The 17,301-nt window shown below is 41.0% G+C and overlaps 2 protein-coding genes across 5 annotated transcripts in view; both read right to left on the minus strand.

Annotated features, from left to right (window-relative positions):
- Positions 1-17,301, minus strand: part of RABGEF1 (RAB guanine nucleotide exchange factor 1) — an 87,332-nt gene that overhangs the window by 50,361 nt on the left and 19,670 nt on the right. The window contains exon 1 of one of the 4 annotated variants that reach the window (XM_082671676.1): positions 12,583-12,691. The exons of 2 other annotated variants lie outside the window; for them this stretch is intronic. The gene's annotated coding sequence lies outside the window, so the exon portion shown is untranslated. Of the gene's footprint in view, positions 1-12,577; positions 12,692-17,301 lie in introns of those variants that run through there. One more of the 4 variants, XM_082671677.1, reaches the window with a different exon arrangement.
- Positions 16,375-16,770, minus strand: LOC309832527 (large ribosomal subunit protein eL31-like; the record flags this gene model as incomplete). The annotated part of the gene is made up of 1 exon (XM_082670391.1): positions 16,375-16,770. Exon 1 carries the CDS (start codon positions 16,747-16,749, stop codon positions 16,375-16,377), a length of 375 nt encoding a protein of 124 aa, XP_082526517.1. The 5' UTR covers positions 16,750-16,770.

Consider the following 17,301-nt stretch of genomic DNA (forward strand, 5'->3'; position numbering starts at 1 on the left):
AAGCATCCCTTTGGTTCTCAAAAGTGACCTGTTTTCGATAATAAAGTACATGGTCATCTTATGTATGAACAAGCCTAGAATACACTTCTGTTTGTCTGCCTTCAAATCCCACCTATTCAAATAACGTCAAATGCCCCCTCCCCACCCTCAGAATAATTCCATCTCTCTGGCTTCTATAGCATTTTATAAATACATCTATTATAATACTCATGTTTTATTACAATTACTTGCTTACTTGTCCACTCCATGTTCGTAGACAACACAGTGCCAGGAACAGAATGCATACTCAATAGGTATCTTCTAAATGTATTAAATGATTTATTCAGGAGACTGACAAAGTACCTGCAGAGACAGTTTTCTTTCACTTTTGTCCCTTGTGAAAATTAAAAAAAGAAAATCTCGACTAGAACTGGTGACGGGAAGGCCTGTAAAGGGAGCTCTCACGCCCTACCACTACACTCATCATCCTCTACGTCAGTTACCCCAAACAGGAAGCCGTCAATTACCCAAAGAGAAAGAGGTCAGTTACTGACTCCAACAGGAAAAGATGTACCTTGCACTCCCAAACAGGAAGTACACTACTTTACTACGTCAGCAAGAGAAAGACTTCCTTCTTTCCCAGCAACCAGCCTAGCCAACAGAAAATGCCATAGTTCAGCCAATGAGAAGCTGGCGTCACCTGAACTTTTACTTGCTTCCAATGAACTTTCATTTTTTCCTTGCTGATGACTTCCTTTCCTGTCCCCCCTCCTCCCTATAAAAGTCTTCCATGTTGTGTAACCCCTCAGAGTATCTCTGTTTGCCAGATGAGATGCTGCCTGATTCATGAATCACTTGATAAAGCCAATTAGCTCTTCAAATTTACTCAGCTAAGTTTTGGTTTTAACACCCTTATATACTCTCTGGGGCGTAGGAGGTAGGAAAAGAAACTTAAACAGCTAAATGACTTGCTTATAAAGCCATGGTTCTCAAATTTTAGCATGCATAAGTGTCACCTGGAAGACTTGTTAAAATACACAGTACAGGGCCCCAACCCAGACTTGCTGATACAGGAGGTCTGGGGTAGGTAAGGCCTGAGAATTTGCATTTCTAACAGGTTTCCAGGTGATGCAGCTAGGAGCTACTCTTTGAGAACCACTGCTATAAAGTAAGCACCACAATTACTAAAAGATTAATTTCTTCTTATAACTTCATTCCTAGCAGGAAACTCTCTTTTCTGAATATGACTGAGTAGCTTGAGGCACACCAACACTCCTGCTGAGAATTAGGAAAGCCAGATACATTTTTTTTTTTTTTTTTTTGCGGTACGTGGGCCTCTCACTGCCGTGGCCTCTCCCATTGTGGAGCACAGGCTCTGGACGCGCAGGCTCAGCGGCCATGGCTCACGGGCCTAGCCGCTCCGCGGCATGTGGGATCTTCCCGGACCGGGGCACGAACCCGTGTCCCCTGCATCGGCAGGTGGACGCTCAACCACTGCGCCACCAGGGAAGCCTGCCAGATACATTTTAAAAATCAATGTTTAAAGGCATGAGAAAGCAGCTGAAGCAACCAAGACTAGAAGGGTCTAGGTTCTGGAAAAAGAGAGGAACTGTAGAGAAACAAAATGACATTCTGCAGCCACTTTTCCCCCAAGTGCATTTGCCGATTCTGGGGCAAAAAGCCGAGAATCCAGACTTCCCTTCAGCAGAGGAACCATGAGAGCTTTTGGAAGAGGTGAAAAGCAAGACTCAAGGAGTCAAGATCCCAGTGAAAGAGGAGAGTTGAAGAACTGGGCCTAACAAAAGGCTGGCTTTCCGCTGAAGACATTTACTAAATTCTGCAGTTGCACAAAGTAGGCTTCAAAACAAAACTAAAAGCCTCTGAAAATCAAGAGTAGAATTTTCAACAATCTCATTGTTCTCAGGAGACAAAAATTACAGTACAGAAGATACAAGGAGGAGGGACCCCTGTGAATTCACAAAACTATCAGTTGGAAGCCCTGGATGCCTGGCTACTTGCTAGCATTAAAGCCAAACTAGAGGGAAACACTGCCTTACCAAACCGGCAACACAACCTCAACCAACAACTCAGTCCCTAATAGGATTAGGTGATGAGCCCCTACTCTACCTGGCTAGCAAAAGGGAGGGAGGATTTCCTCTGAAAAAGAACAGCATCATCTGGAGCTTCATTTTATTCATAACGCTCAGCATTCATATAACTGAAAACCAAAAGGAAAAAATAGATAGAAACAGATGCTCAGATAATCCAGACATTGAAGTTAACAGAAAGACTTTTAAATAATGATGGCTATTTAAATTTCCTATTTCAAAAAACAGGGGAAGTAAGAGGAAACAACATATAAAATGAAGAACTGCAACTGAGAATTGGAATCTATAAGAATCAAACTGAAATTCTAGATCTGAAAAGTATATTAACTAAAAGAATTCAAAGGGTAGACTTAAGAGCAGGTCAGACACAGTAGAAGAGAAGATTAGTAACTAGAACCCAAGTCAATAAAATATAACCATACTGAAGCAGAGATAAAAACTAACAGAAAATACAAGGGCAGGTGGGAATGTAAAAGGGAATGAGGAACACTGTGAAAAAGTCTACCAGGTGTGTAACTGGAGTCCCAAAAGGAGAGGAGAGAGTAATTAGGTCAGAAGTAATATTAAGAGGAAAGAATGAAGGTTTCCAAATTGATGAAGACAACCCATAAATTTAAGAAACTCTGTGAACCCCAAGCAGAATAAAGACAAAGAAAACCATACAAAGACACAGCATAATTAAACGGCTGATCATCAAAAACAAAGAAACTCTTAAATGTAACCAGTGGAAAAAAGATACATTACTTTCTTAAGAGCAACAATAAAACTAACAGCTAAATTCTCAAAAGAAACAATAAAAAACTCTTAAAAGTAACCAGTGGATGGGCTTCCCTGGTGGCACAGTGGTTGAAAGTCCGCCTGCCGATGCAGGGGACACAGGTTCGTGCCCCAGTCTGGGAAGATCCCACATGCCGCGAAGCGGCTAGGCCCGTGAGCTATGGCCACTAAGCCTACGTGTCCGGAGCCTGTGCTCCTCAAGGGGAGAGGCCACAACAGTGAGAGGCCCATGTACTGCAAAAAAAAAAAAAAAAAAGTAACCAGTGGAAAAAAGACACATTACTTTCTTAAGAGCAACAATAAAACTAACAGCTAAATTCTCAAAAGAAATAATAAAAGACAAAAGACAATGGAGAGACTTCCCTGATGGCACAGTGGTTAAGAATCCACCTGCCAATGCAGGAGACACGGGTTCTAGCCCTGGTCCGGGATCCCACATGCCGCGGAGCAACTAAGCCTGTGCACCACAACTACTGAGCCTGCGCTCTAGAGCCTGCAAGCCACAACTACTGAGCCCATGTGCCACAACTACTGAAGTCCGTGCGCCTAGAGCCTGTGCTTCGCAACAAGAGAAGCCACAGGAGTGAGAAACCTGTGCACTGCAATGAAGAGTAACCCCCGCTCGCCACAACTAGAGAAAGCCTGTGCACAGCAACGAAGATCCAACGCAACCAAGATAAATAAATTAATTAATTAAAAAAAAAAGACAATGGAATTACACCTTAAAAGTGCTGAAAGAGGGCTTCCCTGGTGGCGCAGTGGTTGAGAGTCCGCCTGCCGATGCAGGGGACACGGGTTCGTGCCCCGGTCTGGGAAGATCCCACATGCCGCGGAGCAGCTGGGCCCGTGAGCCATGGCCGCTGAGCCTGAGCGTCCGGAGCCTGTGCTCTGCAACGCGAGAGGCCACAACAGTGAGAGGCCCGCGTACCGCAAAAAAAAAAAAAGAAAAGTGCTGATAGAAAATAAATTTCCACCTAGAATGCGGTGCTCAGTGATTATTTCCTTTAAAAATGAAGGCAAAATAAAGATATTTTTCAGACAAACAACAAATGAAAGAGTTCATTATAGGCAGGCTTGTATTAGAAGAAATACCAGAGGGAACTCTTTAGATGGAAAGGAAATTATCCTATCCCAAACAGAAACAAAAATACAGGAAGGGATAAAGAGCAATGCAAAGAGTAAATATGTAAGGAAATATACATGAATATTGATTATTCAAAAACAACAATTTCTTATGGGTCTTCAAATATATGTCGAATTAAAATGGATAAAACAGAGTAACACAAAAATACAGGAAAAAGACAAATGGAGTTAGTATCTAAAGTTCTAAGGCAGTGGTTAAGACTCTGCACTTCCAATGCAGGGGGCCTGGGTTCGATCGCTGGTGGGGGAACTAAGATCCCACATGCCTCCTGGCATGGCCAAAAAATAAAATTAAAAAAATAAATAAAGTTCTAGCATTATTGAAGAAGTGATAAAAGTTATAATTTGGGGCCTCCCTGGTGGTGCAGTGGTTAAGAATCTGCCTGCCAACACAGGGGACACGGGTTCAAGCCCTGGCCTGGGAAGATCCCACATGCCGCAGAGCAACTAAGCCAATGCACCACAGCTACTGAACCTGCACTCTAGAGCCTGTGAGCCACAACTACTGAGCCCGCGTGCTGCAACTACTGAAGCCCACGTGCCTAGAGCCTGTGCTCCGCAACAAAGAGAAGACACCGAAATGAGAAGCCCATGCACCGCAGGGAAGAGCAGCCCTTGCTCACTGCAACTAGATAAAGCCCCCACACAGCAACAAAGACCCAGTGCAGCCAAAAAAAAAAAAAAAAAAAGTTATAATTTGTATTAGACTATAAGAAGTCAAGGGTGTATGCTATAATCTCTATTGTAACCACAAAAGAATAAAAGAATGTATAACTAAGAAGTTACTAGAGAGGAAAAATTAAATAATAATTGAATAATAAATAATCCAAAAAGAGGTTAAAAAAAGGAAAAAGGAACAAAGCAGGTGAGTCAAAAAGAAGATGGTAAATATAATACCAAATATAGTGACAATTACATTAAATGGACTAATGATTCTAATTTAAAGACTAAAATTGTCAGACTAAAGAAAAAAAAACTAAATCTAACTTCACGGTGCTTTCAGTGACAAAGAAAGTTGGAAAGTATAAGGATGGAAAAAGATATATATAGCATGCAACATTTATCAAGAGAAAGCAAGTAGAGCTATACTGGTATCACACAAAGTAGACTTTAAGGCAAAAAGCACTACTAATGAATTAAGGATAACAGTGTTAATCCACCAAGAAAATTCTAATGTGAGCCAACTGGTTAGAAATTAGTCATCGCTGGGAGCTAAGAAGAATACACTGGCTGAAACCAATTCTGTTTAAGAAATCTATAGCAGCTCAAAGAAGGGTAGAACTACACAGTAACATAGAGCTTAAATACCGGACTTCTTTGCAATACAATAAAACTCACATATGTACCTTATGGTGAGTTCTGAAATGCTTACACAAAATATTAAAACTTTAAAATCAAGAAATAACAGGTAGACAGATTTAGACAACAAAAACATACACATTAATAAAGATCAGAAGATATTCTGGGGTGATGTAGTGTTTACTAGACTAGGTAGTTTGGTAAAGCCACTAAAATTCATGACTATAAAAACTAGACTTCCTGAAATGAAACACTCAGAAAAAGAAAAAAAAATTTTAAGTATTTTTCAGTACTCAGATTGTTCTCCTCCAAACACAGATGAAGCGTTCACTGAAGACTGAAATTGAAATCTTTGTATTACATTTACTTAAACGGCAGACTCACCATTATAACCATTATTGGTGGTGTTTGGAGCTGGAAGTGATTGGACTAAAATCCAACCTCCTAGTCAGTTTTTCTGTCAGAATCTAAGAACTTTAAACTTCAAAAGAACCTCAACTTATTTCTCAAGCATTATTTTGTAAGAAATAAGTTGAGATTATATATATATATATATATATTTATTTATTTATTTATATGGGGGGGTCAGTTATTAGACCAACATACTGAAAAGGCAAAAATTCTTCTTTAGGGAAATAGGTTACAACCTCTTATGGGTAACAACAACAAGAAAATCTGCTGCAATTTGTTCTCAAATATGTGCAAGAATAAAAGTAGGCTCTTGAAAAGAACTTATTTACAAAACAGAAACAGAGTCACAGATGTAGAAAACAAACTTATGGTTACCGGGGGGAGGGATAAATTGGGGGATTGGGATTGACATATACACACTACTATATATAAAATAGATAACTAATAAGGACCTACTTACTGTATAGCACAGGGGACTCTACTTAATACTCTGTCATGGGCTGTATGGGAAAAGAATCTGAAAAACAGTGGATATATGTATATGTATAACTGATTCACTTTGCTGTACACCTGAAACTAACACAACATTGTAAATCAACAATACGCCAATAAAAAATAAAATAAAATAAAATGAAAGTAGGCTCTTGGGAGAAAGTGGTGTCTACTTCATACAGTTGATATTCAAAGGACTTAATTTCAATTTTGTCTCTCATCAGCCACTCTATTTCCTGGCGCAGGTAACATAACATGATGCTTTGTAAAGGTATCAGCAGCTAGCATGTCGTATAAAAATACTTTGCCATCTGATTATTCCTTATAAATGATATTTAAGATGTGTCCATTCATAACTATACAACATTTGAGACCACAAATGAAATCTACACACTTATCACACTACAACCCCAACTGCAAAGGCTAATTAATTTACACAAATACATAATCCAATTTGCTAAGTAAAAGCCAAGTATATTACTTCCTGAGACACTAATTATAATGGATTTTAGACATTCTGTTTCATTGGCCTATTTTTTGTTTGTTTGTTTTCACATTTTTAATTTGTATTCTTCTTATAATATCCTATTCAAAACTCAAGTCACTAGCCTACCTAATTTTTCAGGAACCTATTTAACAATGACAAAAGCTCTGTGGAAATGCAATTAAGGAAACACTACATTACATAACTATATTTAGGCAAGGACAGTTCCACCCACTGTTTACTAATTAAGGATGAATAAGGATGTTCTCTACTCTTTAGTTTTGTAGGCTAGGTCACAATTTACAATATACTGTAGGAACTATATTACAATACTTCAAAATAAAATAATCTGGCATAACCTGGAATAGTCTCATATGAAAACTCACAATAAATAATGGTTTACTTATCTGTACAACTCTAATGCAATACAATTCCTAATAAAACATGGAATAATATTTAAGAACATATACACCTAGCAATGTCCCTACAGAGGCATAACCTAAATTCATCCCAAATCATAGCAGTGAGATCACCAGCTAAAGTTTTACTCTAAAATATAAATATAGACCTCTCTTTCCAGAATGGCACACTATCTTTAAAACTATATCATTGTGGTTTTCCTGATCTGATGAGACAAATTTGTAACAAATAGAAAGAAAAAATACATGCATTTCAGATGCAAACAAACACATAAAATAATATTCCCACTTTTCTAACCCTGATAGATGCCTAGAAGATGTATGTTTCCCAGCTTTATAAACTATGGCCAAATGCCCTGAACTTGTAGCTCTCAGCTCATCTTCTGGATGGAAGATTCAGAACTGTTCAAGGCCCTTCTGCAGTGGTGGGTTCTAATACTGGCCAGTGGGTTTACCTCTATTAACTGTATGGTCTAGCCCTATCTGTGGGCCCAGTCTAGTCCACCTCAAGCAGTATAAAGTCATATGTGCAGACCACTGAGTCTGTCAGACTACCTGAGTTCAAATCTCCATCACCTCTTGTATGACCTGGAACAAGCTGCTGCGAACCACATTTCTTTATATTTTTCTTTTAAGAAAGGGAATAAAGGAAGATGACAACATTGAGATAATGCATGTAAAGAGCTTATTATTAGCATGCCTGGCCCATGCTAGCACTTGATAAGTTCTAACTAATTACTTAAAAGGTCAACTTTTTATTTAGCTTGAGCAAAATACAGATACATTAATTTACTGGACACTACATCTAAGATAAGTGGATCTGTTCCCTTCTTAAAAATAAATTACAGGGCTTCCCTGGTGGCGCAGTGGTTAAGAATCCGCCTGCCAATGCAAGGGACACAGGTTCGAGCCCTGGCCAGGGAAAATCTCACATGCTGTAGAGCAACTAAGCCCGTGCGCCACAACTACTGAGCCTGAGCTCTAGAGCCCGCGAGCCACAACTACTGAGCCCATGTGCCACAACAACTGAAGCCTGCGCGCCTAGAGCCCATGCTCCGCAATAAGAGAAGCCACCGCAATGAAGAGCAGCCCCTGCTCACCGCAACTAGAGAAAGCCCATGCACAGCAACAAAGACCCAACACAGCCAAAAATAAATAAATAAAATAATTAATATTAATTAATTAATTACATGCCTGGACTTTTCAAGCCAATGCTCTCTGTGCTGGAGCTAACACCGCAAACCTATTTCCAGAAATGAATCTTGGTATTCACTGATATTTCTTCAGCCCATCTGAGTGTGGAGGTGAAGTGACTTTTACTTAAATATTTGTCAGTCTCCTCCATTTTCATATCCCCCACGATAAAGCATGCCTGCTAAAAATATGGCTCTGTGATTAACCAACAACACAAAAAATGTATGTACTTAAGGACCTTGTTGGGAAGCACCACTGCTGATAAATTAATAACAAAAGCTCCACTGAGAAACAAAACATTTATGAAAGGTAACTTGAAAAATGTGTAATCCCCATCTACTTATCTAGATAATGTAAAACAGATCCTTAAATTAAATCAGTCTACAGAGGTAAGTGCTTAGTCCACATTATTTTGCCAACACCAGAACTGTTTTTATTGAATTATGTTTTGATCTTACGTCGTCACCCTACACAGTGAGGCAATGAGGAATTTTGCTGTATTTATACTTAAGGATGTAGTTGAGGAGTTTCTCAATACAAGGCATCTTTGGGAATCCAAAGGAGAAACTGGTCTTTTATCTTATGGTCACTGAACCATGTAACTGATTACATTTCTTTCTGAACTGGCTACTAAAAAGCAGAGTCAAATTTGTGGCCCTCTAACAAATACTTAAGACTTCAGTGCTACTTTGTGTACAGATCTCATTTCTGTTTCCATCTTAATTTTTCTCCCACAGTCCTAAATCCATCACCCCTTTATTTCTGTCTGTTACCAAAAGCATGTTGTTTGTATCTTTGTAAGTCACTATGAATCCTTTCTGGAACAAGAGGTGATATAAGTAAATGGTATGCTCCACTTAAAAAACAGTATAGCACAATAGGAAGATATTTTCTTCCATTAACAAACATGTTACGAGTTCAATTTCTAGAGGCATTATCTTTCTTGTGCTCCAAAAGAAAAAAAAGAAAGTGTTGTAGCAAACATTGTATTTAAAATTAGGAAATTCTAACAACAGAGGAACTACCAAAATAAAACACTTTCATTATGTATTTTTAACTGTGGAGCACACAGAAACTTGTAAATATATCCCATGTAAAAATCCCCCAAAAGTCATTTTTATTTTTAAAATACAGACGAAATCACCACAAATGCAGTTGCATTTGAGTATTTATTCTGAATGAGAACTGAATAGGCTAGCTTCAAAAATGATTTATAAAATTTTTGTACAGCTCCTTCTGAGTTGCCCTGTGCCTAGCACAGGGGATGCTGCCAACCATTCCTTACTGGGAGACAGCACAGAATTTAAAGCCCCAAATGCTCTTGCTACATTCCTGCTTCAGGGATTTCAGTAATCTTATTGCTGTCATCTGAGCAAAACAAAAAGCTTAATATTCTCTTAGTGGGTAAAATTTTACCCTATCATGAACTCATACTTAGCATTCTGATCATAACTTCTAACTACAAATTTATCTAATTAATTGATTATAATTATAGTCCTTCACCCTCCTAGTGACCACAAACAAGTGAGCTATGCTACCAGAGACGTGAAAAACTGTTTTACTACACAATAAAAATTACACTGCCTACCCCAACAACAGTAACTTCATCAACAACAGGAATCTCCCAGGGTAACTTGAAAGCAGCACCATAAAGTATAGCCTTTTCTTAAAGCATTTTAGGAGCTTTATCTAAATAACAAACAGATAAAGTAAGAGCCACATAATATTATGTGGGATAAAGATGAGTCAATCGTTGTTTCTCCTAAGTGTTTATTCAACAAATAGTCTAGATTATTTCAAGGCCTTTCAGTCATGTGAAACAACATACATTATGTTCCTACAATGCTTTATGACAGAAATGAACATTTATATGACTTTCAAAATGTTTGGCCTCTACTGTGAAACTTTTTTTTAGGGTGACAACTTTACTGCTGGGTTAAGAAGCTACTTAAGAGCATTTCTATTCTACCTCACAGAATAGACAGGTATGTTATGTCACATAGGTATCTCCTATATTTTAGGGATGGGTCATCTCTGCTAGAGATGTTTACTTTGCAACCAATATAAACACATGTGCCAAAAATTAAACTCACATTGTCAACACAGAAATTCTATGTCTCTAGCCAAAGATTGAGAAGAGTAAATGAAACAAGACCTTAGTTCTTCTATACATAGATATTAAAATAAGTACCGGTCAAGTCTTTTTTTCACTGAAAATCAACATCAGAAATCAATGATTGCTCATCGTCCTGATGGAACACTCATGAATGCCTGACTTGGATTGAGATGCAAAGAGATAAAAGCAGAATTCCTGTTTATAGAAGTTTACAAATAAGCAGGGTCACACATTCTCATACAAACAATTAGTAAATGAATATAAAATTCAATTCAGGGCTTCCCGGGTGGTGCAGTGGTTGAGAGTCCGCCTGTCAATGCAGGGGACACGGGTTCGTGCCCCGGTCCAGGAAGATCCCACATGCCGCGGAGCGGCTAGGCCCATGAGCCATGGCCACTGAGCCTGCACGTCGCGTCCGGAGCCTGTGCTCCACAACGGGAGAGGCCACAACAGTGAGAGGCCCGGGTACCGCAAAAAAAAAAAAAAAAAAAAATCAATTCAAACATTTAACAAGCAGAAACGATTAAAATACAAGCTAGCACATAATCAAGCACTATACAGGGCACAATCCTCATCAGCCACATAGCAGCCCGTGTGTTAAGCAGGCAAATAACCCTCCTTAAAACCCTTCCCTGGTTCTGTCACCATCAGAGAAACGCCCAAGAATCTCCTGCATCTCTGCCCCTATCTGCCACCCACCTCTGCCTGCATTTTTTCACTTTTCAAAAACCACCTCCTGGGAGTTGCTGGCCTCTTCTCCTTTAGTTGCCCCACGTCCACATTCCCACTACCTCTAAAATTCTCACCCCACCTTGTTAGGCTGAATGTTACTCATTCTTCAAGACACTTCCAGAAATATTCCCTGGTACCTTCCTCCACCCTCCACGCCCTGCAGTCCCTCAAGACACCTGGGGTGTCCCCCCTCTGGGCTCTGCTGCTCACCACACTGCATGGCGAGTATCCTCGCTGTCCCTCTCTCCTGAAGTGGCTAACTTCTAGAGAGAAGAAAATGATTGCTTGGAAGGTCAATAAAAATTCAAATACTTGAACACCTTAATCTTCCACCTAAGAACCAGTAACTCTTAAAATTAACATTATTTATCATTAAAGGGATTAAGTAAAATCAAATCTCCTTGCAACTCCAGCAAGCTTTCTTGGTACAACTATTTTAATTAGTAACCTTGATAGATTTTGGGGGGTTTGTTTTGCAGTTTTAGATTTACTGAGAAAACAGGTACAACTATTTTTTAAACTCAAACAAACAAAACTCTTCAGATCCCCCCCCCCAAAAAAAAACTATTCCCCAGTGATGCTGTGAACTCATCCTGACAAATTTTCACATCTAATCTCTCTGCTAGGCGAGTCCCGGCGCCCAATGACACATTTCCCAACCACAGGGCTTGGTCACCAGCGCTGAGACACCACCAGCAGGCTCTGACCTATTCTCTGAAGCGCCTGAGTCCTTCCACCCTGTCGACTAAACTTCCGTGATGGGCATCACCTCTGCTCTCCTCCGAGACGATTCGGAAGCAGGGACTTCTGCTCCTAACCCCAGGCCCACAACTTCGCCCTCAACCACGGGGCGAAAGTTAGGACCAGTCTTCCAGTCCCCGCGCTGCGAAAGAGAGCATCCTCCCACCTCCAGGACCTTTCCCTCCCCGAGACCGACGCGGGTCCCTGAGGTCCCGGCGCCCCTGCCCAGGCCGGGCTGCGACAGGTCCCCGAGGGGCTCGGGGCACGACCCGCCCGGCCACCACTACAGGTGTCCCTCGGCACTCCGCCGACTGGACAGTGAGGAGGGAGCCGGCTGGAGCACAGCCATCCCGCGATGGGTGGACGGGTGGCAGGCGGCGGCCAGGAAACGATACGTGTCTGCCCGTCGGAGCTGGGCCGGGCCTCGGAGAAGTTGGCGACGAGCGCCCGAAACGGGCAGGCCGAGCACGCAGAGGATGAGGGGGGCCGGCGACGGCCTGGGACCGGCCAGGGCCGCGCCGCCGGGCCCCGGGCTGAGCCGGAGGGCGGCAGGAGGCACCGGTGCGAGACGGCCCCAACCGGGTGTACAGCCCGGACCAATGACCCAGTAACCGTCACCGGTACGGCGCCGCCGCCCCACTGCCCCGACGCCGCCCTGGGCCCCCGTCCATCCGCCCCGTACCTCACCTGCTGCTCCACCGACGTCCAGACCGCCGCTCTCTCCGCGTCGCTGGAGTAGGTCCGGGTGCTAGTCACAACCCGCCCTCACGCCGGCCCTCCCTCTCGCAGCCCCGCCCCCGGCGCCGCGCGCGCACGCCACGCACGCACGGACGTCACTTCCGGGGCCTCTGCGCGCCGCCGGGACGATGAGGGTGCCAGTCCGAGTTTGCCTTGGGTGGAGAGGGGGTGCGAGGCTGGCGTGGATGACGGCACCGACAAAGCCGTAGGGCGAAGGGAAGGAGGCGGCTTCGACGCTGGCCCCGGGGCGCTGACCTGGAGCGTTCGGGAGCCAGCGGAGAAGCGGGTGTTTTCCTTGTCTTTTCCTCAACCCCTGCTACCGGGATCCCACTAGGAGTAGCCTGAGGGTGACACTGCCCATTCTTAGCTTGGAATGGGAGGTGGTGGCAAAGGCTGCGGCAGAGCGGTGTTTGGGCCAGTGGAGGTTCCATCCCGTAGGGAATGAGGCTGCCTGAGAAACTAATGAATCCCATCGCTTCACACGGATTTTAGGATTTTAAAAGTTCTTGAGTTAGAGGACTTAAAGAGATTGGCTGATCTATTAGCCGGTTTTACAGCCGAGCGTAACTGAGTTCCAGAAGTTAAATACGTTAGCCAGTGTCACACAGTATTAATGGTCGAGTTATAAATGGAATCCAGTTCTCCGTGATTCCCATCTCAGGAATGTTGGAGACAGCAGCTGCCTCTGTATTCTGGATACCATCTATGGCACAAAGCGCAGCCACGACTGGAAAATAAATAAATAAATAAGAGACAGAAAAGAAAATACTATAGTACAGTGTCTGGGAGGGAGCCCTGGGTTGGAATCCCAGGTTTGCTAAATGCTGCCTCTGTGATCTTGGACAGTTTGCCTAATATCTCAGTCTTTGCTCGTTATTTGCAAAATGGAGATTGATTTGTTCCTCAAATTATTCCTAAACGCTGGAAGGTAGCAGAATATGCCACCCCAAAATATGCCTCTTTGACATAGGGCTTATTCTGAGAAAGTAAACACAGAGAAGCCCTGAAAATAAACTAGAAGTTAACCTTTTGTAAGGGAAACATACATTTATGAAGGAAATCGCTATTTGTAAAAGTGTCTCCCCCTCTGTACCTGGAAGAAAAGGACAACTCTAATAAATCACTAGAGACTCATCAGTGGAGAAGACACTGACTTAAATCTGTATAACAAACTTCTTAGCTTGTTTATTTTTCTTTCCCTGGTCACCTCCATAACTGGTCTCCCCCCTCCCCCCACCCCCCCCAACAGACACCTTTCCTTGTTTGTCTTCACCGGAAAATGGTATTTAAGTTGGCATTCTAAGCCTTTTCCCTGGGTATCTCCTATGTATATGTGAGGTATACATGTTAACAAATCTCTATTTGTTTTCCTCTTTGTTACTCTTTTATTATAAGGGTTTCAGCCAAGAACTCAGAAGAGCAGAGGGAAAATTACTTTCCCTCCCCTACAGTACCTAATGTATGCTAGGCTGAGGATACCAGACTATTAAAAAAAAAAAAAAAAGTACCTAAGCTGAGAAGCTTACATTCTAGGGAAGAGGTGGAGGAGCCACCAAACAATAAATTATTTACAAAATTACATAGGATAGTGACCATTGCTATGGAAAAGAATAATGCAAGGGAGAGGGATAGCCAGTGCAACCAAGAAGTTTGATGTTTTAGGGTGGACAGGAAAGCCCTGGCTGAGAAGATGACCAGAGCAAAGGGTTAGGGAGCTAGCTATACTACAATACTATGCAAGTATTTGGGCAAGAGTGTTCTAGGCACAGGGAACAGCAAGTGCAAAGGCCCTCCTGATGCCAACTTGTGTAGCTGTAGCAGTGAATTGAGGAGAGAAAGGAGAAGAGATCAAAAGGTAAGGGGCAAACTCCAAAGTCAAAGTGGGAGAGGACTAGCAAAAGTGAGGACAAAGTCTGACTCATTGGGGCCATTAATGCAACAAATTACCATTTGTTGGGAGAAGGGGTGGCAGTGAAGGCTATTGGAAAGGGGCACCAAAGGTACAGTCAACCGAGCAGGCAATGTTTTAGTTCTTGAGCTGGGTGATAGGTATATGGCTACTCAATGTATTATTCTTTATTTCAATTTATGTGTTGTTTTGCATATTAACTTATAAAAATCAGTCCCATTGGAAAAAGTAAAGACAAAAGAGGGCTAAGAGTAAATCTTGGAGTGTATCAAAAGAAAAAGAGCCATCAAAGAGAAAAAAAAAAAGAGGAAAACTATAAAAGAGGAGTAATGTGGAGGCTAAGGAGAGAGAGAAAGCCAAGGGATTGATCAGATGAGTCAAATTCTGCAGAAAAGTTAGGTAAGATGAATCTACCAGAGAGAAATGAAAACATACTAATAGAAGTGCTTAAACTACACATCCTTGTCTTGTTCCCGATCTTAGCGAAAAAAACTTTCAGTCTTTCACCATGATACGATGTTACCAGTGGGTTTTTCATACATGGTCTTTATCATGTTGAGGAAGTTCCCTGCTATTCCTGGTTTACTGGGTGTTTTTCTAATCAAAGGGTATTAATTTTTTAACTTTATTTTTAATTGTAAAATATACATAATATAAAATTTACATGCAAAGGAGTGAAGTTGGACCCTTACCCAACACCGTGTAAAAAAATTAACTCAAAATGGATGAAAGACCTAAATGTAAGAGATAAAATTTAGAAGGAAGCATGGGGGAGAAAAGCTTCAAAACATTGGATTTGGCAATAATTTCTTAGATATGACACCAAAGGCACAGGTAATAAAAGAAAAAAATAGACATATTGGACTTACCAAAATTAAAACCTTTTGTGCATCCAAGGCAACAATCAACAGAGTATAAAGGCAACTCACAGAATAGGAAAAAAATATTTGCAGATCACCTATCTGTGATAAGGGATTGTTATCCAGAATATATAGCGAACTCCTAAAATTCAACAACAAACCAATTTACATGAGATGTCTTTCCATTTATTTACATCTTCTTTCATTTCTTTCAGCAATGGTTTTGCTGTTTTCAGTGTACAAGTCTTTCACCTCCTTAATTAATTCCTAAGTATTTTATTCTTTTTGATGATATTGTAGGTGGAACTCTTTTCCTAATTTCCTCTTTGGATTGTTCATTATTAGAAATGCAACTGATTTCTGTGTTGATTCTGTACTACTACATTGCTCAATTCGTCTATTGCTTCTAACAGGTTGTGTGTGTGTGTGTGTGTGGTGGGGGGAATCCTTAGGGTTTTCTACATATAAGATCATATCAGCTTCAAACATAATTTTACTCCTTCCTTTTCAGTTTGGATGGCTTTTCCTTTTCTCGCCTAGTTGCTCTAACTAGAACTTCCAATACTACATTGAATAGAATTGGCAAAAACAGTCATCCTTGTCTTCTTTCTTATTTTAGCAGATAAGCTTTTAATCTTTCACTGCTGAGTACAATGTTAGCTATGGGTTTTTTATATGTAGCTTTCTTATATCTATATTCCTAGTTTTTTGGAGTGTTTTTATCATGAAAGGGTATTAAATTGTGTCACAAGCTTTTTCTGTATCAATTGAGAAGATTGGGTAGTTTTTTCAATATAGTGAATTAACATTTGATCAATTTTCATATGTTGAACCATCATTGTATATTCCGGGAATATATCCCACTTGGTCACAGCATGTAACCTTTTTAATATGCTGCTGGATTCTTCGTTAGTATTTTGTTGAGGAATTTTTTTTTTTTGGTGGTTCTGTAACTTTATTGAACAAGCACAGTTAGTTCTCATCCACATTAACTGTCTGTAGATTTTTGAAAGTGGTGACAGATACATAGGTAACAAACATATAGAGCTTGTTTGGTGAATCTTCATCTTCATTACGTTTTCTAGACAACCGCACATGGATATGGTATAGGACATTCCTTATTCCTTTGGCCCAGACAGCTTTGTTGATCCTGGTGTCAATGCATACATATGGAGTTCCCATCTTCTTCATGGCAAACTTCCGGATTTCTTTGAGTGCCTGAGGGGCACGCTTCTTGAAACCCACTCCATGGATGCGCTTGTGAATGTTGTTGGTGTATTCTCTGGTCACCACCTTGTTGATGGCGGACTGGCCCTTCTTCTCACCGCCCTTCTTTGCCGGAGCCATCCTGCCCGTCCCGGGTTGGAAAGGGAGGATTTTTATATTAATGTTCTTAAGGAGTATTGGTCTGTAGTTTCCTTGTAGTGTCTTTATCTGGCTCAGTATTAGGGCAATGCTGGCCTCACTGAATAAGTTAGAAAGCACTCTCTCCACTTTCAATTTCTTTCTGAAGAATTTGAGGATTGATATTAGTTGTTTAAGCATTTGGTAGAATTCACCAGCAAAGCCATAAAGTCCAGGGCTTTTACTTGTTGGGAAACTTCTGACTACTGATTCAATCTCCTTACTAGTTATAAGTATATTCCGATTTTCTATTTCTTTGTGATTCAGACTTGGTAGGATTTATGTGTCTAGGAATTAGTTCATTACATTTAGTTATTCTATTTGTTGGTGCACATATATTCATAGAATTCTCATAATCCTTTTCACTTATGTAAAGTCAGTAGTAATGTCCCCTCTTTTATTTCTGATTTTAGCAATTTGTTTCTCTTTTTCTTAGTCAATCTAGCTAAAGACTTGTCAATTTTGATGATCTTTAAAAAAAACCAAGTTTTGGTT

This window comes from Grampus griseus (genome assembly GCF_964374135.1).
Source record: "Grampus griseus genome assembly, chromosome: 14".
In the NCBI taxonomy this organism is placed as follows: Eukaryota; Metazoa; Chordata; class Mammalia; order Artiodactyla; family Delphinidae; genus Grampus; species Grampus griseus.